General features: G+C 39.8%; 1 protein-coding gene and 1 pseudogene across 2 annotated transcripts; both read right to left on the reverse strand.

The window, feature by feature from the left end:
• Nucleotides 1-1,648: 1,648 nt before the first annotated feature.
• Nucleotides 1,649-22,768, reverse strand: LOC118854626 (annotated as a pseudogene).
• A 1,766-nt stretch (nt 22,769-24,534) lies between these two features.
• LOC118853884 (transforming protein RhoA-like) lies at nt 24,535-25,116 on the reverse strand. Of its 2 annotated transcripts, XM_036764123.1 has the most exons (2): nt 24,961-25,116; nt 24,535-24,708 (listed from the first exon to the last, which is right to left on the reverse strand). In XM_036764123.1, the coding sequence occupies exons 1-2, from the start codon at nt 25,114-25,116 to the stop codon at nt 24,535-24,537; spliced, it is 330 nt and encodes a 109-aa protein (XP_036620018.1). The 2 variants fall into 2 exon arrangements, with proteins under 2 accessions (XP_036620018.1, XP_036620017.1); XM_036764122.1 differs by having other exon boundaries at nt 24,535-25,116.
• Nucleotides 25,117-27,290: the final 2,174 nt, after the last annotated feature.

Consider the following 27,290-nt stretch of genomic DNA (forward strand, 5'->3'; position numbering starts at 1 on the left):
ACAAATTAGAGAATCCACCCCAAATGAACTATCTGTGCCCAACCTGTAGTAGACCATTCCAAGCTTGTATTGGTCTGATCAGCCACAGTCGGACACATTGAAACTTGACTCTAACATAGTGATGTCATTTTGGTCCTCTTGGAGAATGAAGGATAACAACCAACTGTGCATAGTCATCCCCCATTAGAATGTAAGCCCCTTGAGGGTAGGGGCTAATTTTTTTTTTATTTTTATTTTTTGCTTGTATTTGTATTCTTAGCACAGTGCCTGGCACATAAGAAGCACTTAATAAATGCTTTATCTCTCTATTTGTAAAAGCTACTCCCTCCCCTCCATTTCCCAGCTACATACCTCCAAAAACACATCCTTTCCAGGTACGTCCAGTGAACAGCAGCATGGGTTCATAGCTGAGCATTTTAGGTGGTGGAGGAACTCATTTAACCTCTCTATGTTTCTGTTTCTTCATCTGTAAAACAGGGATGATAATAATAAAACCTACCGTGCAGGGTTATTGTAAGGACAGAATGAGATAACACTTATAAAAATGCTTTCTTTGCACTTTTATATAAAGCACGATATAAATGCTAGCTCTTATTATAAGAAAGTATTATTTTCCTTGTAGTATTGATTATTTGTTATAAGCAATTTATCCTTCTTAATCACAGGATAATGTTGTGGGGCTATTGTTGACTATGGCAACATAAACCTAATCTAAGACTTTAGTGAATATCTAAAAATACTTGTCAGTGGGTGAATGAAGGAATGAAAACTTTCAGCTACTATATCTAGTCAGCCCCAGACCATGCTTCACATTACATTTAGCCTTCCACCAGGACATCATAATTCACCTGATACAGACATCTTGTCATTTGCCTTGCTGCCAAGAATCACCCCTTCTTCTCCAGTTTTATGCTTCTTGTTCTTGCTCTGGGAATCATAATCACATCAGTATTACTATTGCTAGCAGAAATGGTGTGACAATCCACTTGCTACTATCTCTTTAACTCAATGGACAAAGATGCACACTTATATTTGTTAATACCTTCTGGGAGAATATAAGCCCCTTGAGGGTAAGAACTCTCTCACTTTTGGATTTGGATTTCAAGAACCCAGCACAATGCCTTCACATAGTAGGTGCTTGCTAGATTCTTGCTGATTAATTGCGATTAATTTAAAATATGTGAGAAATAGCATGCAGAGTTCTGCTTCCACAAAAAGAAATGCCAGCAAGGTTATTGGAACAGGACACAAAGATAGTCGTGGTTAAACTGATTAGATGAAGCAGAAATTGTTTAGGAACTAGACCGATTGAAAGCTGACTTGTGGTTAAACCACAATATTATAATAAATGAATATGGGGAATAAGGGGAGGGGAAATGGTTTGATAAAATTGTATAAAATTGACTGCTAAACTCTGCTCAGGTGTACCTATTTGTAGGACACCCAAATGGCAAGTTTGCATTAAAGCTTTCTTGACCTAGCAAGTGGTGGTGTTCTTTCTAGAGTGAGGATATTTCTCACAAATTCAAATACAGCTTTTGTCTGAATCACATCTGGGTCGTAAGGACTCTCTCAATGAATTAAACTATTGCCCAGATTTGAACTGAGGTAGAACATTTGGTCCTGGCTCTCAAATTCTCCTTCCTCCCTACTGATTACTCACCATGGTTTCAGGGTGTCCAGTGGCCTCAAAGGTGTACCCCACAGAATTGTCAGTCATTTCTTTCAGGACTTTGCTGATGGACTTTGTGTAATCTTTAGGGTTGATGCACTCAGTGGCTCCTGCAGCCTTGGCCCGCTCAAATTTGCATGGTTTGATGTCAATTCCAAGGATCCTGGAGGCACCAGCTGCTTTACAGCCCATAAAAATGGAGGCCAATTCCTCCCAGCCCAAAGACGGCACAAATAGATCCAGGGGTGACCTATGGTGGATAAAAAAATGCAGGACCTTAGTAATTAATGATTGATTCAATAAAACTAAGACTGTAGTAAGTCTGGAATCTTGGGAAACTTGAAATCTAGACCATAAATAGTCCATTGCAGCCACTGATGGGCTTTTCTGATAATAAAAATAATAATAATTAATAATGATAAGGATAGTTAGCATCTAATAACACTTTAAGTTTTGCAAATCATGTTATAAATATCATGTCACATATGATCTTCACAACAACACTTGGAGGTAGGTATTATTATAATACTCATTTTCAGCAAACTGAGGCAGACAGAGGTTGGATGACTTTTCCAAGGTAACGTGGCTAGCGAAGCGTCTGATGCAGAATTTAAACTCAAGTCTCCCTGATTCCAAACCCAGCACTTTGACCACTGTGCTACCCAGCTGAGGGTAATAAGTACTTTGAAATGATTAGAAACAGGCAGTTCAGAGACTAGAGACACAGCACTGTTGTATCTGCTACCTCAGAAATTTTCCTGGAAAGAAATGCATATAGGTGTTTTTCAAGAGAGAATCTGTAACCACTTTGCTGTTATAAGTCACCTTACTTGGATTTTTTTAACAGGCCTTCCCTGATTCCCCAGTGCTAATAATGCCTCCTTACCAAAAAATGTATTTGTTTGGAATCCATTTTGTATCTACTTAAACACGCATCTTATTTGCCCTAATAGAAGGTGAGCTTCTTCAGGGCAGGGATGGTTTTGTTCCTCCTCATTATATGCCCAGGTCTAGCTCAATGCATGGCATAGAGTAGGCCTTTTGTTGTTGTTCAGTCATTTACCTCATGGATCGATTGATTCTTGATTGTCACAAAACTTCAATGGATCTATGAGCTTAACAATGTGGGTACTCTCGTGGTGCAAATCATAAACCACCCATAATTTGTCATTCTTGTCCATATCGTCTCCTGGATTATGTATAGAAAAAAATCTACGCAATATACTAGAGGACTTCTCCTAGATCTGTTAACATTCACTGGTGTGTTAATATGATTTAATGAGGTTCTGATTCGCTCCTATAAATGACGCTCCCCAACACACCAGGAAAATAGAAAATAGAAATTTATTAGAAAAGGCAAGGCACAGATAGCTTAAATTTGCATAGAAAACATACAATAATGAGAATAACCAATAACACAGCACCAATCAAGACAATTGGTAAAGGAAGAGAATACATCACCAATTCAAGGGAACCTCCAGAGTAGATCAGCGGCTGGGAGCCCCGTTACAGCCCATGCAAACTTGAATTGTGTAAAGAGTTTTCCGGGCGAAGCGTCCTTCCCTCGGGTGAGGCTCAGCGGGCTTACAGGACGTAAATATTTTATACTGTCCTAAACAAAGAAGGCTTGGAGCCAGGAGGTTTTTGGCGCCTGCCGTTATTCATGGTTCGTCCAATACACATCTGGCCCAGCCGTGTCCCATCCGCCTGAGGCTTGGCATTTGTTTTCTTTAGTAACATCACATTTCCCAGGGAGGGAAGCCAACCCTCCGAGGTCAGCGTAACCTAGGAATGGCTAGTTCCTGGAATGCTAAGCCAAGAACACTCAGGGGTCATGGAACGGTTATGGCCGAGAATTGAACTGAACCTATTTATTTGAATGATCTTATTAATTTAAAGGGAAATGTTCAATTTTCATTTCATTTGGCCTTAAGATCATGAGAATAATAGGTGAAGGGCAAAGGTGTGACGTGAGTGTATATAGTGCGTATTCTGGTATACATATAATAATTGCATATACAAAGACATAAAAAGAACAAAGCAAGTATTAGTATGGGAATAGCCAAGGAGCCAAAATACATAGTAGCAGTAGAAGATTTAAAAAGAAAATCATACGAATGATGATTAGTATCTGAGGTCACTAAATGTGAAGCTTCGACTAGTCTTCCAGCGGTTATAAGAGTCCGTATTCGATGTTCATTTAACGCGCGTTGGTTGGACTCTAATAACTTTTTGATTTCAGCTGACTGATTCAAGATATTTATAAGGGGATATAAGGATAGAGACACATGGGGTAGAGGCAGAGATTGGGGTACCCAAGCAAAGTTTGTAACTATATCAGTGTCCGGTGAAAAATAGAAATTATTTCCTCGCCAACGTAGGAAGGACACATTAGACAGACAACCAGAAAATGGAATAGTAGTAATACCTGCAGATAGAAGATCTGTGTAATTATTGGAGGCTATACAAATATGTTGGGTAGATACTTCATATATCATAGAAAAGTTATTCACTGGAAATAGAGTCAGATCGCACAGATTGGATGAATGTGAGAGAAGGCAGGGTTCCATCTGCCGAGTCATCATCCCACAAACCATCCCTCCATCAGTTACAATACAATCAGATAAAGTATGAGTTACATTATACCAATCTATATAGTTTCCATAGATATGAGGTAAAGCAAAATATTTGTATAAGACAAAAGGTATTACATGAAATTGACACATGACAGTCCAGGTTTTAACTCGGTAGAGTACAATGGTCCCAGTGCACCAATACGGGGTGCATTCGATATTTTCAGGTTTTGGCTTTCTCCATACTTTTGACAAGTCAAGTATATTGTTCCATATTTGTGTGTTACCTTCCTGTAGTAATCTTTGGGCATTTTCCTTTTGTATGAGGGCATATAGGTTTTGTAAGGAACACTTAGTCCAATCAAATAACATACTAATGTTTTCCATAAGGTCTAAATTGACAAGGGTACTATCATTGAAGACTTGCAAAAATTGGTTTTGGTACTGTAGTGTATTTTGGTGTGGCAGGATCGTTGTGGGTAACCATTGTGCATTTACAGTCAAAGCTTGAGAAACATCTTGTCCAGCACTGCGCAGTCTGCTGGCCAAGGCCTCAAGGTCTACAGAATTAACTATACCCAAACCAGTTCCCGCACCACCAAGCAATGTATCGTACCAGGCCCTCTTTCTTCTAACACAATTTGCTAAAGGGGGGAAAGTCACATTATAGTGAAACACTATTTTGTGTTGTGAGATAGAAGCATTAATACATGATTTGGGGACACGAACTATTCCAGGGGACTCTGGAGCAGCTGGTCTGGTCCATATTAATTTATTATACCATTTCTTATTCCGCCGATCCAATATCGGGGTAGCATTATGACAATATAGGTACTTGTTGTTCATCTCTGGCATGTAAATAGTAAAGGTCATGGCTTCAAAGTACACATTAGTCCAGTTGGTCGCATCTAATGATGGCCATTGTTGATTAAAAGAGAGGTGAGTACTAAATGGCAAATTCGTGATGGCACAGGAGATATTTGCTCCTGGTGCTGGAATGACAGTTACATTGACAGTAGTCAAATTGGTCTTCATTAGCTGGAATATGGGGCTAGGAGCTGCCCAGACTTCTACGTTTCCTGGGTATGACCAATTCATATAATTGCACCAAGATATGGGAGGACATTTAAAGCCATCCTGCATTGATGTCTCATTATAGTCATAATCCCAGGACATATAGGATATTGGCAAGACCACTGGCCCTTGAAGGCGATCGTGTACTTGGGTGCCCGGAGTCCATGTTTTGATCAACATACAGCAGGCGAGCACTGCAAAACACTTAATTTCGCAAAAACATTTGGGTTAGTGGGACATGATACCATTTATCATCACCAGGGTACACTACAATGGCAGTATTAGTATTCCCTTGTGCTATAAGCTCAGCTGGCCTTGGTTTATCAAATTGATGTTTCTTGACCCAAACTTTAGTACCAGGAATTGTCTTTTCTGGTATCCAAGAAATGTCATCATCATTAGAACTCCCGAATCCCTGATCTCCTCTTTCTGTGGAGTCAGGAGATCCATTGACCTTTTGCCACGAACCATTTAAATAGGGTAATATTACCAGCTGACAAATTCTTTCACCGGTTTTACATTCAAAAGGTTCATTTTTATGAGAGTTATGTAAGCAAACTTTAATTTCACCTCTATAGTCACTGTCTATAACCCCACCCAAGACATGAACTTGGTTTTTTAGAGCTAAACCAAATCTGGAGGACAATTGTCCATAGTATCCTTCAGGGAGCTTAACTCCCACTCCTGTGGAACACAGTTGTTGACCCAAGGGGGGAATGTGGACGTCATGAGTTACATATAGATCATACCCGGCGGAGCCTAAAGAGGCATGCCAGGGCTGTCTGGCATTCTCATGTAGGGCCCACCATTGAATAGTCAAAGGAGATGAAATCCTCCTTATCTGTAAGTTAGGAGTCATCATTCTTGAAAGAGGAGTCCCACCCTCACTTGTCAGAGGCCTGTTATTTAATTGCTTTAGGGCCTCAAACAGATTTTCTTTCCATCTTTTCAAATCATTGTTCTCACTCAATTTCTTCAGTTTTTCTTTTAATAATCCGTTCATCCTTTCTATCAAACCAGCAGCTTGGGGATAATATGGTATGTGATAAATCCATTCTATATTATTATATCTGCAATACTCATCTATGTCTTTGCCTTTAAAATGTGTACCATTATCACTCTGTATTTGTAGGGGAGTCCCATAATAAAGGGAAATAATATCTAAAGTCTTGCAAGTATTTTTCTGGGTAGCCCGTTTATAGGGGCAAGCAACTAATACCCCAGAGTAGGTGTCCACACAAGTTCAGGCATATTGACACCCTTGACTGACAGGTAATGGTCCAATATAGTCTATTTGCCAAATTTGAGCAGGTAAGGCCCCTCTAGCCAATTCTCCAGTAATCCTTTTCGGTACAGGCTGATGGGCGAATAATTGACATTGTATGCAATCTTGTACTATCTGCTTAAATAGGTCCAGAGGTATATTAATCCCTCTGTCTAATGCCCACCTGTAAGATGCAAGAGCGCCAAGATGTCCTGCGGTGATATGGACCCATTTTCCTAATTGTTTATCGCTTTCCTCCTCTCTGGGGGTAACTTTTAGAGCTTTTCCTTGAAGTTTGGACAATTCATCAGCACGAGCATTATACTCACGTTCCACAGAATCTTGATTTGCATGGGCATCTACATGAAACACAGACATGTTAGTACATTGACACCATTCCCATATTTGTTCCCATAGTTCCTTCCCCCATACATCTTTGTCTCTGATTTTCCATTCATGTTTTTTCCAAATTGGCATCCAAACTACTAGGCCATTGGCTACAGCCCAGGAATCAGTATATATATATGGCATTGACCACCTTGTTCCTTTTGAATTACTTGATGGACAGCTACTAACTCGGCCCATTGGCTGCTCCGACCTTCACCAGAGCTTTCCAGAATAGTATTGCATGAAGGATTATAGGCTACAGCCTTCCAACACCTTTTGGATCCTATATATTTGGCCGACCCATCTGTAAACCAAGCATGATTCTTTTGTTCAGGGGATAGCAAATCATACCCGCTGTTCCAAGAGACGGGCGATTGTTCATAAGTTTTAGGTATGTTGATATCATTTGAATGTTTTGGTAATTCTAACACCTTCTCATGTAATGCAGAAACACCTGGCCTGCCTGTCTTAACTCTATTTTGCAAATACCACTTCCATTTAATAATTGATGATTCTTGAGCATGTCCTATTTTATGTGAGGCAGGGGTCCCCATTATCCAACTCATAATGGGTACGGCTGGCCTCAATATAACTTCATGATTTAAAGTTAAGTGTTCTGTTTCTACCAGTGCCCAATATGCAGCCAGTAATTGCTGTTCAAAGGGAGTGTAATTTTGGCCAGCAGGTGGCAGTTTCCGCGACCAAAACCCTAAAGGAACATTCCTGCCCTGTTGTTTTTGCCATAAACTCCAATCAGCATATCCATGTAAGACTGTAACTTGCAATTCCATTGGCCCTGGCTGTACAGGCCAAAGATCCAGGGCAGTTTGAATAGCTATTTTGGCTTCCTCAAAAGCTTTTGATTCTGCTTCCCCCCATTCAAATGTATACTTCTTCCGGGTAACTTTATACAATGGCTTTAAAACCTGGCCTAAATGGGGAATATGATTTCTCCAAAAACCAAACAGCCCAATGAACTTTTGAGCTTCCCTCTTGTCTCTAGGAGGTGAAAAGTCTAATATTTTTTGCTTGGCCTTGGGGAGGATTTCCCTATGACCTTTATTCCCAATTATTCCTAAAAATTTCACACTTTGAGCTGGACCTTGAATTTTATCAGGATTAATTTCCCATCCCTTCTCCTTCATATGTTCTGTTAGTTGGGCTAGCCTTTCCTCTACCACTTCTTTATTCTTTGCCTGTATTAGGATATCATCAATATAATGAGTTATTTTCACATCAGGCCATTTTAATTCATCTAAATGTTCAGCTACGATTCGGTGGCAAATAGTTGGGCTATGTACATAGCCTTGTGGAAGTCGTGTAAAGGTATATTGCCTGCCTTGCCATGTAAATGCAAACTGATCCCATTGTTTAGGGTCTATGGGTATAGTGAAAAAAGCATTAGCTAGGTCTATTACCGCGTACCAGAAACCTTGATAGGCTTGTATGTTTTCAATTAAAGATATTGTGTCTGGTACAGCAGCGTGCAAAGGTGGAGTAAATTTATTAAGCTGTCTATAATCCACCGTCATTCTCCATGAACCATCAGATTTTCTGACTGGCCAAACTGGGTTATTCCATGCAGTGGTGGTGGGAATCACTACCCCAGCCTGTATATATTCCTGTATAGTTTTACTAATTTCCTCGGTTCCTCCAGGAATTCTATACTGTTTTAGGTTTACTATTTGAGATGGAGTAGGAACTACAACAGGAGGTATCATCAATTTTCCTACAGTAACATATACTTTTAGGGTCCGGATGGCAAATTGGTACTGGCCATCAGGTAAATGTAGAGTCATCCCCTTCAAAATATCTATCCCCACAATGTATTCTGGAATAGGGACTATGACTACCGTGTACTTCTTTTTTGGAAAATTCCCTACCTTCATTTCCAATTGAACCTGTTTTGCTTGTACTTCATTACCTCCCAATCCTGATATGGTTATAGGAATTCCTTTCTTAAATTGAGAGGGGTTCCCGTAAATCAACGTGGCCTCCGCCCCCGTGTCCACTAGGGCATTTGCTTTGGTGATCGAACCATTCCTCCAGAAAATAGTTATTGGAACATGAGGCCGGTAATCGGTATGTAAAGCATGGACACGTAGGGTTTGGCCTTTCTCCTATTCCTTTTTAAAATGATCCAATGAAGGGTATAGTGAGGGGGGAGCGCTAGGGGTGACGGCACTCAGAGCCGAAACCTGACCAGCGTTTTTCACTTTTTCCTTGTACAATTGAGCTAATTCGGGAGTAGGAATTCCATCTATTTCTTCCCTATTCACTCCAGCCTTTAGGAGAGCTAAAAATAGCTCCTTCCGGCTTAGCCTGTTCTGTGGATTGGGTCGGGGCTTTCCCCAATCCCTGGAGGCAGTTTCTCCCACGTCCCTAAATTCTCCAAGATCTCCCAATTGAGACAGTTTGTCAATTACCTGCCCCAAAGACTCTCCCGTAGCTTCTACTAATAGAGTCAGAATGAGATGTTTATATGCCGGAGGGGCAGTTTTAACAATGGGAGCCCGATGTACGGCAATCACAGGGGTATCAGTATATGTGTCAGCTTCCCCAACTATAACAGCAGTTTTCATAACCTCCTCTTTTAATTTCTGAATCCCATCCTTAAGAGTATACCATGAACGAGCTGCATTTGGCCACATAGAGGAATCGGGGTATTGGGTCCTAAATCCCTGGGCTACTAACTCCAAAAGGGAGATACTAGCATGCCTATCATCCAGGGCCACTTGACCATGATTACGTATAGACTGCTGTACGAAAGGATTGGAAGTCAAACTTATGAACTTCAAACAATCTTTAGGGTCCAGCCATACCCCTCCAGCCCCTCCATTGCTCAACCTTACTAGCCAAGTGATGGCAGGTTCCCCAGATTTCTGGGAAAATCGGCTTAGCAGATCAGTTATCTCCCTTTGAGAGTAATCCTCTGTAATCTCAGTTACTCGGGGTTCATGGTCTCCCTCTTTCTCAGCCTTTCTCCTAACTATCGGTCGCACTTCCCCGTCTTTTACATCTGGAATATCTCCCTCAATCACTTCTTCCCACCTGTCATCATCCTCGTCCCAAATATCACCATCCCAAGTATCAGGATCCCAATTCATATTTGCCGCGGCAATTACAGCATGCACTTTCTTTTTATTCACCTTTCCTCTTCTATTTTTATATTTATACTGTGCCACTCGGACAGCAGCCTTCTCGGCTACATTCTGATAATTCCTAGCTTGATCTCCCAATATAAAATTTTGGCACTGTAACATAGACAATCGACCCTGCAATTCAGACATCTCTTTTTCCATTTGTACCTTCTCTTCCTCTTTCTTGTCTAATTCCAAACATACCGTCCTATACGCAGTCAGAAGAGCCCATCCTCTTCTACATACCCCACTCATTTCCTTCCCCTTTTCAATTGGAATATTAGATAAACATGCAGTCAATTGTGAGGGCTTTCTGTTCCTCACCCTGCTCCCCCAATCCTCACCAGGTCCTGTACATTGCGACCATGTTTTTGCAAGCGAGGAAAACGGAGGATCTTCCCAACCTGGGATCTCTACCGGAGCCTGAGGCTCGACATTTCTTTTAAAAAGAGGCATTTATACAGCGAATCCTGTTCGTGACGCCAATTTTGTGTTAATATGATTTAATGAGGTTCTGATTCGCTCCTATAAATGACGCTCCCCAACACACCAGGAAAATAGAAAATAGAAATTTATTAGAAAAGGCAAGGCACAGATAGCTTAAATTTGCATAGAAAACATACAATAATGAGAATAACCAATAACACAGCACCAATCAAGACAATTGGTAAAGGAAGAGAATACATCACCAACTCAAGGGAACCTCCAGAGTAGATCAGCGGCTGGGAGCCCCGTTACAGCCCATGCAAACTTGAATTGTGTAAAGAGTTTTCCGGGCGAAGCGTCCTTCCCTCGGGTGAGGCTCAGCGGGCTTACAGGACGTAAATATTTTATACTGTCCTAAACAAAGAAGGCTTGGAGCCAGGAGGTTTTTGGCTCGCGCTGTTATTCATGGTTCGCCCAATACACATCTGGCCCAGCCGTGTCCCATCCGCCTGAGGCTTGGCATTTGTTTTCTTTAGTAACATCACATTTCCCAGGGAGGGAAGCCAACCCTCCGAGGTCAGCGTAACCTAGGAATGGCTAGTTCCTGGAATGCTAAGCCAAGAACACTCAGGGGTTATGGAACAGTTATGGCCGAGAATTGAACTGAACCTATTTATTTGAATGATCTTATTAATTTAAAGGGAAATGTTCAATTTTCATTTCAACTGGGGACGGGGGGCGGAGCCAAGATCGCCGCATGAAGGCAGCGTCTTACCGGAGCTCTCTCACAAGGTCTGTCAGATTCCCGTAAAAAAGTGAATTTGAACAGATTTGAGAGAGTCAGAAACCTCGAGCAGTCTGCGTGGGGTAAATTTCCGAGCGGGGAGAGTCTGAAAGGCCGGAGGCACGAACCTGTAGGCTTGGAGAGTGCTCCCTGCGGAGCTGCTCCAGACCAAGGCGGAAGCGGCCAGCCGGGAAATCCACGTGGGAGACGGGCTGGGAGAAAGCTGGGCGCCCGAAACCGGAGGAGATCCCCAGGCCTCCCAACACAGGACGGCAGTCTGTGGGAGCAACGAGAGGCAGCGCAAGGCCACTGGCCGTGAAAACACCCACTCCTGACGCTTGCAAAACCCAGGAACTCGGCTTCTTGAGCTTCCGGAAGACTCAATGGCCAGGTAAAAGGCTCTAATCCCTCCCCCCCTCACCCAGAGAATTCCTCGGAAAAAAAAAGAGAACTGAAACAGAGGAGAAAGTAGTGGGGCCTCCCAGGACAAATACTAGAAGCTCATTAGGCCCAGAGGGGCAGAGTTGGCAGGGGTCAACACCGGAAGCCCAGACGTAATCTTGCTCCCCCAGGGGAAGCGCCAGTCATCAGCTCAAACAACAAACAGCTGAGACCATTGCTGAAAAGCAAGTGCTGGAGAGCACCCATAGGGAGTGAGACGCCAGGGAGCCAGACCCCTCCCCCACACCTCAGGAAACTGAAGGTTATAATTCTAGACTCACAAGCCCCAGAATAAGAAAGCTGGGACAGAGAGCCCAAAGCTAGAAATTCGGGGTAAAACCAGCAAAAGGCAAACCAACATGAAGAAGAACACAAAAAAACTGAGGACAATAGATTCTTTTTATGGAGACAGGCAGGATCAAAATACCAATACAGAAGAGGATGGTAATGACACTATAGACGTGTCTGATACCTCAAAAGGTAATGTGAACTGGTCTCCAGCCCAAAAAGCATTGCTGGAAGAGCTAAAGGAGGATTTTAAAAACCAAATTAGGGAGGTAAAAGAAAACATGGAAAAAATGGAAAAGTCCCTAAAGAATAAGATTGGCGAAATGGCTACGGAGATACAGAATCTAAAGAGAGAAAATGACACCCTGAGAGGTAAAATCAACCAAATGGAAAAGGAGACTCAAAAACAAAATGAAAACACTAACTCATTAAAAATTAGAGTTGAGCAAGTGGAAGCTAATGAATCTATGAGGCACCAGGAAGTAGTAAAACAAAATGTAAAGAATGAAAAATAGAAAATAATGTGAAATATCTGATTGGCAAAACAACTGACCTGGAAAACAGATCCAGGAGAGACAATTTAAGAGTTATTGGTCTACCAGAAATCCACGATGAAAAAAGGAGCCTTGACAGTATCTTCAAAGAAATTATCAAAGACAACTGCCCAGAGGTCCTAGAACCAGAGGGCAAAATAGTCATTGAAAGAATTCACCGATCACCCCCTGAAAGAGATCCCAAACTGAAAACACCAAGAAATATTATAGCCAAATTTCAGAGCTATAAACTGAAGGAGAAAATACTGCAAGCAGCCAAAAAGAAGCAATTCAAATATCGTGGAACTACAGTCAGGATCATGCAGGATCTCTCAGCTTCCACATTAAAAGACAGGAGAAATTGGAATATGATATTCCGAAGGGCAAAGGAGCTGGGACTACAACCAAGGATCAACTACCCAGCAAAACCAAGCATAATTTTTCAGGCAAGGCGATGGACATTCAATAAAATAAGGGAATTCCAGATCTTCCTGATGAAAAGGCCAGAACTCAATGGAAAATTTGATCTCCAAATACAAAACTCAAGAGAGACATAAAAAGGTAACCTGGGGGAAAAACCCCACAAACCTTATTAACCAATAAGGCAGGTTGTTTACATCTTTATGTGGGATTATATCATCTTATGTATGTTTTATATATATGTGTAGATATATATATATATGTATGTATATATGTATATACACATATATATATGTGTATATGTGTGTATATATATATGCGCGCATGTATGCATGTGTATATTTGTATATACATATATAAGTCAGTCTTGAGAATGGTACAGCTATTTTGACAATTGAAAGGGATATACATAGGTTGTGAATGCCTGTATAAATTAACTGATGTAAAGATATAAAATATAAGTAAGAGATATAAAGGGAGGGCTATGAGAGGAGCAGTAAGGAGGTAGTAGAAAAGGGTAAATTACACCAAAAGAAGTGGCACAAAAACATATTATAGTAGAGGGAAAGAAGGGAGGGAGAAGAGCAGTATTTGTGTTTTACGGTCATCTGATCTAGTTCAAGAAGGGAATAACATACCCTGATAAGTTTAGAAATCTAACTTGTCCTACGGGAAGTGGGAGGGGAAGGGGGGAAAAGGGAGGGGGGTGGTCAGAAGGGAGAGGAGAAGTAGCAAGTGGGAAACGGTAAGATAAGGGAGGGGAATAAAGAGGGAGGGTAAACTGAGGAAGGCGGCGGTCAAAGGCAAAACTTTGTTGAGGAGGAGAAGGGGAAAGGGAGAAATAAAAGCATAAACAGGGGGAAATAGGATGGAGAAAAAGACACAGATAGAAATCATAACTCTGAACGTTCAGGGGATGAACATTCTCATAAAACAGAAGCAGATAGCAGAATGGATTAAAAACCATAATCCTACAATATGCTGTTTACAAGAAACGCATTTGAAACGGGGGGATACACATAGGGTAAAGGTAAAAGGCTGGAGTAAAATATATTGTGCCTCAGCTAAAGTAAAAAAAGCAGGTGTAGCAATCCTAATCTCAGACAAAGCAAAAGTAAAGATAGATTTAATTAAAAGAGATAAGGAAGGACACTACATCCTCCTAAAAGACACCATAAACAATGAAGCAATATCATTGCTTAACATATATGCACCAAGTGGTAAGGCATACAAATTCTTAGAGGAGAGGTTAAGGGAGTTACAGGAAGAAATAGACAGCAAAACTATAATATTGGGAGACCTCAACCTCCCCCTTTCTGAACTTGATAAATCTAACCTCAAAATAAATAAGAAAAAAGTTAAGGAGGTAAACAGAATTTTAGAAAAGGCACATATGATAGACCTCTGGAGAAAACTGAATGGGGATAAAAAGGAATATACTTTCTTCTCAAAAGTACATGGCACATACTCAAAAATTGACCATGTACTAGGGCATAAAAACCTCACAATCCAGTGCAGAAAAGCAGAAGTAGTCGAAGCATCCTTTTCAGATCATGATGCAATCAGAATCATTTTTAATAAAGAACCATGGAAAAATAAGCTAAAAACTAATTGGAAACTAAATAATTTAATTCTAAAGAATGAGTGGGCCAAAGAACAAATCAGAGAAACAATTAATAACTTCATTCAAGAGAATAACAATAATGAAACAACATACCAAAACTTATGGGATGCAGCAAAAGCAGTTCTCAGGGGAAGTTTTATATCCCTAAATGCCTACATGAATAAAATAGGGAAAAAAGAGATCAATGATCTGGGCATACAGCTTAAAAAGCTAGAAAAAGAGCAAATTGAAAACCCCCAATTAAATACCAAATTAGAAATACTGAAAATCAAAGGAGAGATTAATAAAATTGAAACCAAGAAAACTATTGAATTAATTAATAAAACAAAGAGCTGGTTTTATGAAAAAACCAATAAAATTGATAAACCTTTGGCCAATTTGATTAAAAAAAAGAAAGAAGAAAATCAAATTACTAGTATCAAAAATGAAAAGGATGAGGTCACCTCTAATGAAGAGGAAATCAAAACAACCATTAGGAATTATTTTGCCCAACTGTATGCCCATAAATTTGACAACCTTAGAGATATGGATGAATATCTACAAAAACATAAACTGCCCAGGTTAACAGAAAAGGAAGTAAAATTTCTTAATAACCCCATCTCAGAAAAAGAAATTGAGCATGCTATCAATGAACTCCCTAGGAAAAAATCTCCAGGGCCAGATGGTTTTACAGGTGAATTCTATCAAACATTTAAAGAACAACTAATTCCTATACTTTGTAGACTATTTGGGAAAATAGGTGAAGAAGGAGTCCTACCAAATTCTTTTTATGACACAAATATGGTACTAATACCCAAACCAGGTAGAGTCAAAACAGAGAAAGAAAATTATAGACCAATTTCTCTAATGAATATTGATGCAAAAATTTTAAATAAAATATTAGCAAAAAGATTGCAGCAAATCATCACGAGAATAATACACTATGACCAGGTAGGATTTATTCCAGGAATGCAAGGCTGGTTCAATATTAGGAAAACTATTAGCATAATTGACCGTATCAACAACAAAACTAGCAGAAACCATATGATCATCTCAATAGATGCAGAAAAAGCCTTTGACAAAGTACAACACCCATTCCTATTAAAAACACTAGAAAGCATAGGAATAAGTGGAACCTTCCTTAAAATTATAAATAGTATCTACCTAAAACCATTGACAAGCATTATCTGTAATGGGGATAAGCTAGATGCATTCCCAATAAGATCAGGGGTGAAACAAGGATGTCCATTATCACCCCTATTATTCAATTTGGTACTAGAAACTTTAGCTGTAGCAATAAGAGGAGAAAAAGAAATTGAAGGAATTAGAATAGGACAAGAAGAAACTAAATTATCACTTTTTGCAGATGATATGATGATTTATTTAGAGAATCCTAGAGAATCAAGTAAAAAACTACTTGAAATAATAAACAACTTTAGCAAAGTTGCAGGATATAAAATAAACCCACATAAATCCTCAGCATTCCTATACATTACTGACAAAGCCCAACAGCAAGAGATAGAAAGAGAAATTCCATTCAAAGTTACTGAAGACACTATAAAATATTTGGGAGTCTATTTGCCAAGACAAACCCAGGGCCTATATGAACATAACTATGACACACTTTTCACGCGAGTAAAATCAGATCTAAATAAATGGAAAAATATCAGTTGCTCATGGTTAGGCCGAGCTAATATAATAAAAATGACAATTTTACCTAAATTAATCTATCTATTCAGTGCCATAACAATCGAACTACCAAAAAATTATTTTACCGAGCTGGACAAAATAATAACAAAATTCATCTGGAAAAACAAGAGGTCTAGAATATCTAGGGTATTAATGAAAAGAAATGCTAGAGAAGGTGGCCTTGCCATACCAGATATTAAACTGTACTACAGAGCAGCAGTCATCAAAACTGCCTGGTACTGGTTAAGAAATAGGGGTGTGGATCAATGGAATAGGATAGGCACACAAGTAGGAGAAATCAACAAGTTTAGCAATCTACTCTTTGATAAACCTAAAGAGGCCAGCTTCTGGGCTAATAATTCACTATTTCACAAAAACTGTTGGGAAAATTGGAAAATGGTAGGGCAGAAACTGGGCATAGACCAATATCTCACACCATACACCAAAATAAAGTCAAAATGGGTTCATGATCTAGGAGTAAAATCTGATACTATAAGTAATTTGGGAAAGCAAGGAATAGTTTACTTATCAGATTTATGGAAAAGTAAAGAATTCATGACCCAACAAGAGATAGAGAGCATTACAAAATGCAAAATGGATAATTTTGATTATGTCAAATGGAAATGCTTTTGTACAAAAAAAGCCAATGCAACAAGAATTAGGAGGGAAGCAGAAAATTGGGAGAAAATCTTTGCAACTAGTATCTCTGATAAAGGCCTCATCTCTAAAATATACAGGGAGCTGAGCCAAATATATAGGAATACAAGCCATTCCCCAATTGAGAAATGGTCAAAGGATATGAACAGGCAGTTTTCAGAGGAAGAAATTAAAGCTATCTACAGGCATATGAAAAAATGCTCTGGATCACTACTGATTAGAGAAATGCAAATCAAAAGAACTCTTAGATACCACATCTCTCCTGTCAGATTGGCTAATATAACAAAACAGGAAAATGATAAATGCTGGAAAGGATGTGGGGAAATTGGAACATTGTTGCATTGCTGGTGGAGTTGTGAGCTGATCCAGCCATTTTGGAGAGCAGTTTGGAACTATGCCCAAAGGGGTATAGAAATGTTCATACCCTTTGACCCAGCAATACCACTTCTAGGGTTGTATCCCAAAGAAATCACACAAGCGGGAAATGGACCCATATGTACAAAAATGTTTATAGCAGCTCTTTTTGTGGTAGCTAAGAATTGGAAATCAAAGGGATGCCCATCAATTGGGGAATGGCTGAACAAGCTGTGGTATATGAAGGTGATGGAATACTATTGTGCCATAAGAGATGGGGATGATGCAGACTTCATAACAACCTGGAAAAACCTACACAACATAATGCTGAGTGAGCGGAGCAGAATCAGGAGAACGTTGTGCACAGCCACAGATTTATGGATTCCATGAGGACTAACCCTGACATACTGCGCTTTTCTCAGCAACCTAAGGGCAACGACAACTCCAGGGGACTCACGATGGAGAATGCTATCTTCATCCAGAGAAAGAACTGTGAAGTTTGAATACAGATCGAGGCGCACTACATGCTCGCCTTTTTTGCTTCTTTTTTGTTTTTGTTTTTGGGTTTTTGTTTTTTTTTTGGTTCTGTTCCTTCTTTCTCATGATTCATTCCATTGGTCAAAATTCTTCTCCACGACTTGACTAGTGCATAAAATAATTCAATGCGAAGTTATACATGACAGTTATATGAGATTCCATGCCGTCTTGGGGAGGGAGGGGGGAGGGAAGGGAGAAAAACTGGAACTCAAAACTATGTAGAACCGTGTGTGGTAAACTAAAAATAAATAAAGAAATTTTAAAAAAAACATTCACTGGGGACCAGCACATCATACCAACTGTCTGTTATTCCCTCACTCTCACATCAAAACTTGTATGCCTTCTTTGCCAATCATAAATTTTTTGAATAATATCTTTTTACACCACTTAATGAATGCACTTGAACAAATTCAACAAATTAAAATACAATAAATTTTGATTAAGCAGCTACTATATGCAAGATACCGAACAGAAAGTTTGGACAGAGTTGGGGAACCTGCAGCCTTGAGGCCACATGTGGCCCCTCTAGGTCCATTAGGATTCAGTCACAGGGCTGCACTTGAGGACCTAGAGGGCCACATGTGGCCTCAAGGCCATGGGTTTCCCACTCCTGGCTCTAGGACAATAAGAAGCAAATGATTTTTTTTATCATTTTGAGCAGTGAGTAGGTTATTTATTGAGCCTGCTGAGATGATTTTTCAACCTGACATTAGCAGTGAATAGCTATTAATTCTGAACCAGCTATAAAGATGGTTCAAAAATAAATAACTAGTACAAACATAAGACCCCAAGTTTTTAGAATAGCTCCAGGAAGACCCAATAATGGGATTTTTTTAAAAGATTGAACTTTATACTGTGTAGAATGTGCTGTAGGGAGTTTTGAAACCAAACCATCTCTAAGGAATCATTTTCTGCTGTCATTGTCCCAGGCCAATTTGAAAACTGTCAGATAATGCTACTTGAGGCACTCTCAAAATACAATTTGTTTTGCCCTTAAAACATCAGTATACATTTTACTTAATAAAAATTATATGCATTGTGTTCTAATCAAGACACAATCCTACCTAGTGGGACCCAAACAAATGAGATTTCATTGTTTTTCTATACCATATTTCTAGCTTGCAGCAGAAAACTCTTCTTTTTTTTTTTTTTTTTTGGAGGAGGGGAAGGTAGGGCAACTAGTGTTAAGTGACTTGCCCAAGGTCACACAGTATCTGAGGCTGCGTTTGAACTCAGGTCCTCCTGACTACAGGGCCAGTGAGCTACTCGCTGCGCCACCTAGCTGCCCCAGAAAGCTTTTGTAGATATTACACCACTAGAATGTGACCTCCTGGAATGCAGGAATTAACTTTCTTTCCTATTTCTTTCCTTTATGACTTGCATTTTCCAAGTGCTTAATATACATCTTAATTCATTCATTCAATGACAGCATTTCTTTTGTGACAAATGAGAATTCTTTGAAATCACTGATGATATTAGAAATTATAACCATGCCCACATGATGCCAAAATCATGTGGATGAAAAAAGAATTTCAGATTGTCTGAATGTTTTTGTTTCCAACTACTACGTATTTGTAGAGACAACTCATTCTGGGAGATTAATTGGCTATTTCATTTTTCATCCAGGTGTTTGGTATGATGCAGAAAACACTTGAATGTAAGATGTGTTTTGGAAAAGTTTTTTTTAAACTCTGCACCAATCTTTAGTATGCTAAGAAAAGCATCTTTCCTCACCTTGGTATTCTTCATTGCAGCCCCGTAGCCAGTGGAAAATATGCAGCCAATCAAACAGACCTTTTCAGGAGGAAGATTGGCATCAATTTTAATTACCAAGCTTTCTTCCACCACTGTACACTCAGTGAAGATACTGGTGCTTAAGAAGTGATAGACTGGCTTCCCTTTGCATCTGGTGGTGTCATCAGATAATACTCCTTTTCTGAAAAAAGCTATTCAATACATTACAGGCCCTCGTAAATGAATTCAGCTCTAATGTTAGTATAGGGGCAATTAAAAGGAAGTTTCAGTAAGAATGATAGATACTAACGAGAACTGTATACACAAATTGCCATTAGGGAATATACAGGCAGAACACTTCCCACACTGTGTCTCCTAAAAGAGAAAAGATCCCGATGTAAGACATTGCCTAGAAATAACCTTTTAAAATAGCCAAATTAATAAATATTTTTGAGCACCTATGATGTGCTAGGTAGTCATCCTAGCTGCTTGGAGATTGTGTGTATGTGTGTGTGTTGGTATAAAACAGTACAAAATCTGGGTTTGGTCTGCAAAGAACCACCCCGTGGAGACCCCAAACTGTCAGTGAGTGTAAGATGTCTATCAATTGGGGAATAGCTAAACAAGTTGTGCTATATGATTGTGGTAGAATATTATTGTGCTAGGAAATGACAAGCAGGATACTTTCAGAAAAACCTGGAAAGACTAACATGAACTGATGCAAAGTGAAGTGAACAGAACCAGGAGAATGTTGTATAACATAACAGCAATATTGCTTGATGAAGAGCTGGGAATGACTTAGCTATTCTTAGCAACACAGTGATCCAAGACAATCTCAAAGGACTCATGATGAAGCATACTATACACCTCCAGAGAAAGAACTGATTTTGTTTGAATACAGACTGAAGCATGCTATTTTTCAGTGTTCTTTATTTCATTCTTTTTCTTTTATTGAATCTTCTTGTACAAAATGACTAATATGGAAATGCTTTAAAAGATTGCATATGTATAACCTGCATCTGATTACTTACATTCTGGGGGTGAGGGGAGGAGAGAAGAAGGGAGGCATAGTATTTGGAACTCAAAACTTCAAAAAAAAACCACCTAATATTAAAAATTGTTTAACACATAACTGGGGGTGGGGTGAATTATATATTAGCCCTGAGGGCGCAGTACACTATTATAGGGAGCTATACAACTTTTGGTGTTCAGAGTATGACTCACCAAGGATCACCCAACAGAGGCAGATTTTGAACATGGGTCATATCTTGCTGATGAAGCTGGCATCATACTACCTCTGTTAGTCATAGCAGTACTTTTATGTGGTAGCAAAGAGTATCTACTGATTGGGAGAATCCTTAAACAACTATGGCATATGAATGTAATGGAATATATTAATGCCTTATGAAATTAATATGAGAAATATGAGAATATTCATGTAAATGAAGGAATTTCTTCCTCCTTTCCCTCCTCCAACCTCAGTTGATATAGTAACAAATTGTAATCAGGTGTTAATAATATGTTAACTAGGTTATGGAGATGAGCCTAACCCTCCCATTCCTTTATCAGATGTGAATACTTATCTCCATGAGTCAAAAAAAGGAGCAAAGAGATTGAATAAGTAAACAAATTAGCTAAACCTCTGGGTAATTTAAATATCTAAGCTCTGAATGAATTCAGACTTCCAGACTTGGAAATCTGAACCTGATAGGTACTTTTAGAGGAGATTGGGGATTAGGGAGAGGAAAGAGGGAGAATTTCACTTTGTTCACTTTCCACCCTTCACTCTCAAATCCACATTTGCCATATAACTTTGAGAGGGAGCTACTTAACCATTAGGAGACACTAAATCCAACAAGGAGCAGAGAAACACACTGCAGACAGATTTGGATATAATGTTAGCTTTCCAAGGAGGGAATATTTTCAAGGAATGTAACCCCTGGCAGCAGAAAAGAAAGTAGGACCAAGAAGGGAGCCCTTCCCTGAGAACTCAGCTGAGCAACCTGTCCAGTAAAGATGTTGAACCCAAGGAGAACTGCAGTAGAACCCTACAAAGAGAGAAAGAACTTCTCTGCCCTATGATAGCAGGAGAAAATTTAGATTTGCCTTTGCCACATGTGTATCCTACATGTGTAACATACTACCATTATATTCTAGGTATGAATCTACTTTTTCCATGAATACTATGTCTATTTGTGAGAGAGTGTGCCACAGCTTTATGGGGCAGAAGGCTGATGTTTTAGAATCACTTTTCTTACCATGTTATTTGTGCCTTTGTATCTGTTGGCTGATTGTTAATGAGAAAAAACATGGATAGGGACTCATAAGCCATAGTGTTTAGAGTTTGGACCCAAAGGGTCTAGAACCTGAAGAGTTAGTCAACCTTTGGGGAATACTCCAGATGTGGGTGCTGCATTTGTATGAACTGATACAGAACAGGGAGGAAAAAAAAAACAGACCTGGAGAAATATTATAAACAACTACAATGAAGTAAGTGAAAATTGTTGTTCGTCCTTCATTTTCAGAGAGGACCAATGACATTTCTGGGGTGATGTCTTGACTTGCACTAGAATCGGATTTAAGTGAGGCAGAGTTGCACACAAAACCATCAGCCTTACTCTCTCTTTCAGAATCTTTGAAGTTCAGTGGCAAGACAAAAGTCAGGATGACTGGCCATGGCCCAGGATGCAGTGGGAGTCTGACCAAGCTCTAAGTGCTCCATGGCACCTGCTTCTGCTGCCTTCACGGCCATTGGAACAAACTGTTCTCATCCACCAATGCTGCCGGTGGAAGTCTTCACATGCTTGGGGTAGATACCCCTCTAACTCACTGACAGGGTTAAGGCCTGTTGGTTACCCTCGACCTGGTTTAACCTGTCTGCCAAGACAGTTTACTGGGGTGTGGCTGCTGCAGGTGCTATAGCTTCTTGGAGTCACAGGAGAGAGGTGGTGAAAGGTGGACACCAAAAATAGATGAGCAGCAGCCCTCATACCAGAAGTGCTAGTCCTCCCTGACTATCCCTCAACACCCCAAATGAAAACACCTGTAATAGGAAGTCAATCTCTCAGTATCTATAAAAAACAGTGTTGGTCCTGCAGAACATAGAATAAAGTATACCTCTTTCATCTTGCTAGAGACTAATGGGGCAGACTGCTTACATTCATTGTTAGGTGTAGTCACCTTATCTGTCATGTTTACCTTTTTCTGTTGAGGTTGGAGATTGATGTATATCTAGAAATGACCGTGATATGGAAAGAAAAGGCATCAATAAAATGAAATTTTATGAAGAAGATCACTATTTCAAGAATCAGGGTGATATATTTCCATTCTATTCATTTAAAGCTTGTGTTCTGCTCAAGTCTCAGGGGATTCTTAAACTTTTTTTTGTCTCAGACACCTTCAGCTGTCATCTGGTGAAGCCCATAGACTCTTTCTCAGAATAAGGTTTTTTTTAATTTATGATAGAAATTTATATCATATATAAAATTACATAGAATTATACCTACATATAGAAGTACATATGCATATAAAATTATATAGAAACATAGTTATCAACATATTTTTAAAAATTCACAGACCCCAAGGCTAAAAACCATTCCCTTACCTGCTTTCACTTTAGACACCCCTTCTCCAACACTCCCTATAATCCCAGTTGCTTCATGCCCCACAATCACTGGAAACTTAGTGAACAGGGTTCCCCTCATTACATGGTCATCTGAGTGACAAATTCCTGTGGCCAAAATCTACATGGGAAGAGAAAGACCACTGAACTCAAAAGGTAACAGGGCATCTTGGAAGTAGCTGGAAGGAGGAACATTGCGATCATTTTTCTTGTTGTTGTTAGAAAACTGCATTTATTAGTAGTTGGGGAAAAAAATTAACTGATATAGAAAAAAAGTTTAGTCAGCTGGAGAGGAATAAGAAGTTCCAAGGGGGACTTTGGCCACCAACAAAGAGAATGGGTAGCACGCTCCCCCAGGAGATTAAGGGGAGTCACCACTGGAAGAGTAAGAAATAAGGAAATGTTGTATATTCCAAGATGCTGTCATTTGAGTTCCAACCAATCACTCCAGTTTCTGAACCAATTACTCATTCACTGACCCCATCTCTGGGGGACAGGGGCAAACACTGGGGTATGTTCTACAGAAAAGGAACTGCTAATGGTTGTCTTTCACTGGAGAAACTGACAAAAAGGGATTCCAAGTGTTTTTCCACCTGACTTTATGTTCAAATGCATTTAAAACAAACAAACAAAAAAAAACCAAAGACCTTCCATAGTGATAACAAATATCAATATTAGGAAATCCAATAATACAAAAATACTACATCCAAGCTGGGGTGGATATATTTATTTTTTGGTAACATACATTAAGTGGCACTAATTACATAATAACTCCAAGGTGACTAACATGAAACCACAATACTGTGGCTTTGCCACAGCTGTATGGGGACTTGCTGTCTCTGGCTGGGTCCCTTTTTCAAATAATTGAATAACATCCCAGAGCTATACCAATAAGAGCCTTATAAGAGGATCCTTCTCTGAAGTGACTCCATATTTATTCCCCAAAGTGCCCTGCAGCTGACAGCAACAGGACATGTTAGGTATAAAAGTAGTTAAAGCCCAATTCACCAAAGTTATCACCTTTTTTTCCTCTTTCTAGGAAGAAGCAAGAAGTTAAGTATTGCTTTGAATTAGTGCCAGATGTACTGGTTGGGAGGATGAGGGAGGTGATTAAGAGTAGTATCAGAGGGACCTGTGTGTGCACAGATGTGTTGGACACAGAGTGTCATTAAACAATCACGGTTGGTTTCTAATTACTGGTGGCAAGATGATTTCTGATTGGTAAATCTCTTAAAGTAAATTACAGATAAATGAAAAAGGCCAGTAAGCATACTCTAAGATTAATAAACAGCGCTTTAAAAATTAACCGAGTGAGGGCTTGGGCTTTCCACTGTGTTTATAAGACAAGGCACTCGGTTTTTTTCCTTCCACGTCTGACTTGCAAAGCCGCTCTTGTGGCCATTTCAAAAACCTCCCTCACACCGTCTTTGGTCTTTGCTGAACACTCCATATAAGCAAATGCACCGATCCGATTTGCCATATCTCTGCCTTCCTCAGGTTTCAGGGGCTCCTGCTTCTTCTTGGCCAGCTCCCGCCTCGTGTGCTCATCATTTCGAAGATCCTTCTTGTTCCCAACCAGTATGATGGGCACGTTGGGACAGAAATGCTTTACCTCCGGGGTCCACTTGTCTCCGATGCTTTCTAAACTGTTAGGGGCATCGATGGAAAAACACATAAGTACGACATCGGTATCTGGGTAGGAAAGAGGTCGAAGGCGATGATAATCTTCTTGACCGGCTGTGTCCCACAAAGCCAACTCCACTTGTTTTCTATCCACTTCAATATCTGCTACGTAATTTTCAAACACCGTGGGCACATAGATGTCAGAGAATTGGTCTTTGCTAAATACAATCAGCAAGCACGTCTTCCCACACTCATCGTCACCAACTATAACCAGCTTTTTTCTGATGGCGGCCATAGCTTAGGCGGTTCGCGAGTCCCTTCGCTCGGGGCAAGTTGCCGAGTTCTAGAACTCAGGTAGTTTTTACACAAGAAACCGGCGGGAATGAGCGCGGGCAAGCAGCCGTGGCGGTCCATGTCTCTCATTCTTGAGCGCAGTACAGTTTATATTTAAGATGATTCTCTTGTTACAAATATAATCAGTGCTTCTGTGGTGTTGAAGGTTTTGCCTACCGTTTAGCAATTATGTGGATTATGACGTTCAATTAGATGGATAAACTAACCCATAAGAGCTCGTTCATCAGCACACACATACATGCTCATCTGTACATATGTATATACAGACATACGCATATAATCTGTACATTTGACACAAAGAATGCATTAGCGAATTCCAGAATTAAACAGGAGGAGGAGATCAGGTTGAATTGCTTTGGGAACCTCAAACTTTTATCAACAAAAAAGTCAATTTAAAAAAAAAAAGAGTGGAGTGCCAGACCTATAGTAAGGAAACCTTGAGTTTACATTCCACCTCAAAATTTACTAGCAGCGTCACTCTGGGCAAGTCACTTAACTCTGGATACTCCCTCCTCCCCAAGGTTCTGTACTGGGCGCTCTCTCTCTCTCATCTTCTCTCTCTCACCTTCTCTCTCATCTTCTCTCTCTCATCTCTCTCTCTCTCTCTCCCTCTCTCTCTCTCTCCCTCTCTTTCACTTAGCAATCTCATCAGCTACCAAGATCTTTTTTGCAGATCATCCCCAGATTTACCTATTCAGTCGCTTTTATCATCCTGAGTTCTAGTCCTGCATCAGAAACTGCCTTTTCCAAATTTCTTTTTTAAGATATATTTTCATTTATTTTGTTAAATATTTCCCAATTACATATAATTTTTTTACATTCATTTTTAAAATTTTGAGCTTGGAATGATTACCTTCCCTCCCATACCTCGCCAATTCTTTGAGAAGACAAACAATATGGTATCAATTATGCATGTGAAGTTTTGTAAAACATGAGACATCTACTTCCAGGTGATCCTCATATTCTCCTTCTAACAGACTTCTAAAGATTTGCCCCAAAGTCTTCAAGGGTTCCATAGTTTCAGTACTTTTAATTGCATTGACCCCAACTTTAGGATTTCCATATAGTTAAGAAAACAGTTGCAGAAGGAATCATTGAGAAACACCTGAAAGAGTATAACAATATTGGAAGCTATAGTCAAGTCCTGATCTAGGGTCATGTAAGAAAGAACAAAACTCAGAATTATTGACCCACACTTGAGCTCTGGATAAAATTCTTTGGCTGTAGGTTCCACACCATGGCTCGTCCTTCTACTGTTCAGGGGTTAGGTGTGCTGGTGATACAGTTCCAAATATGCTTTTCCCTTACAAAAGGGGTTCCTTAGCAATTTGGGATTCACAGGCCCAATGATATATTTTTATTACATTCAGGTATTACATAACTTAAGACTTGGATCCCAATCCTTCTCCTTTTCCCTACCCCTGGATCCAGGCTAAGTGACCCTAAGCAGGTCACTTAATTTCTTAGTATCCACAGGCAACTCTGAGAACCCAAGATGCAGAGCAGGTGCCAATCTGCATTGGTGGAGGGAATTTCCTTTTGGGGAAATTGCCTATACCAAAGAAATCTCTGACCTTCCCTAAAGGGGAAAAATAGTCCATATTAGGAATGTGAGTACCTTAATTCAAACTTCATAAGCTTTTGGTGGAGCAACTTCTACTTCCTCCATGGAAAATGTTTACTCCAGGCCCCACAATATAGCAGTGTTGCATTAATAAAGAACTTATTCATATACCCTGGAAAACTCTACTGCAAGAAGCATTATATCTGGGTGGGCTGCTGTGCTAACATTGCTATCAAGTCCAACATTTCTTTCATGCATTTGCAAATTCAAAATTGCAAAACTACTATACTTGGAGAATTATCTTCTTCTTGGAAGACTAGAGGCATTGGCAGGAGAGTCATTATGAGAAAAGAAAAATAAACTCATAGCTTTCAGAGAGCCTGTCAGTCCCAAAACAGAGGAAAGGAAGAGACTGTGCAAATTGGAAACATCTGTGAGAAGCTGAACCTGCAAGCCGATTCCCAGGGAGGGCTGACTTCCCTTCCCATGCCCAGCATTTCCTCCCTGCTGCTAGTTCCTGGCACAGATTCAGTTGGGTTAAAGGGAATCTT

Source organism: Trichosurus vulpecula, chromosome 6 (assembly GCF_011100635.1).
Source record: "Trichosurus vulpecula isolate mTriVul1 chromosome 6, mTriVul1.pri, whole genome shotgun sequence".
NCBI classification, from domain to species: Eukaryota; Metazoa; Chordata; class Mammalia; order Diprotodontia; family Phalangeridae; genus Trichosurus; species Trichosurus vulpecula.

Coding starts and splice junctions, on each gene's coding strand:
- LOC118853884 (XM_036764122.1), bottom strand. CDS start 25,116: ATGGCCGCCATCAGAAAAAAGCTGGTTATAGTTGGTGACGATGAGTGT.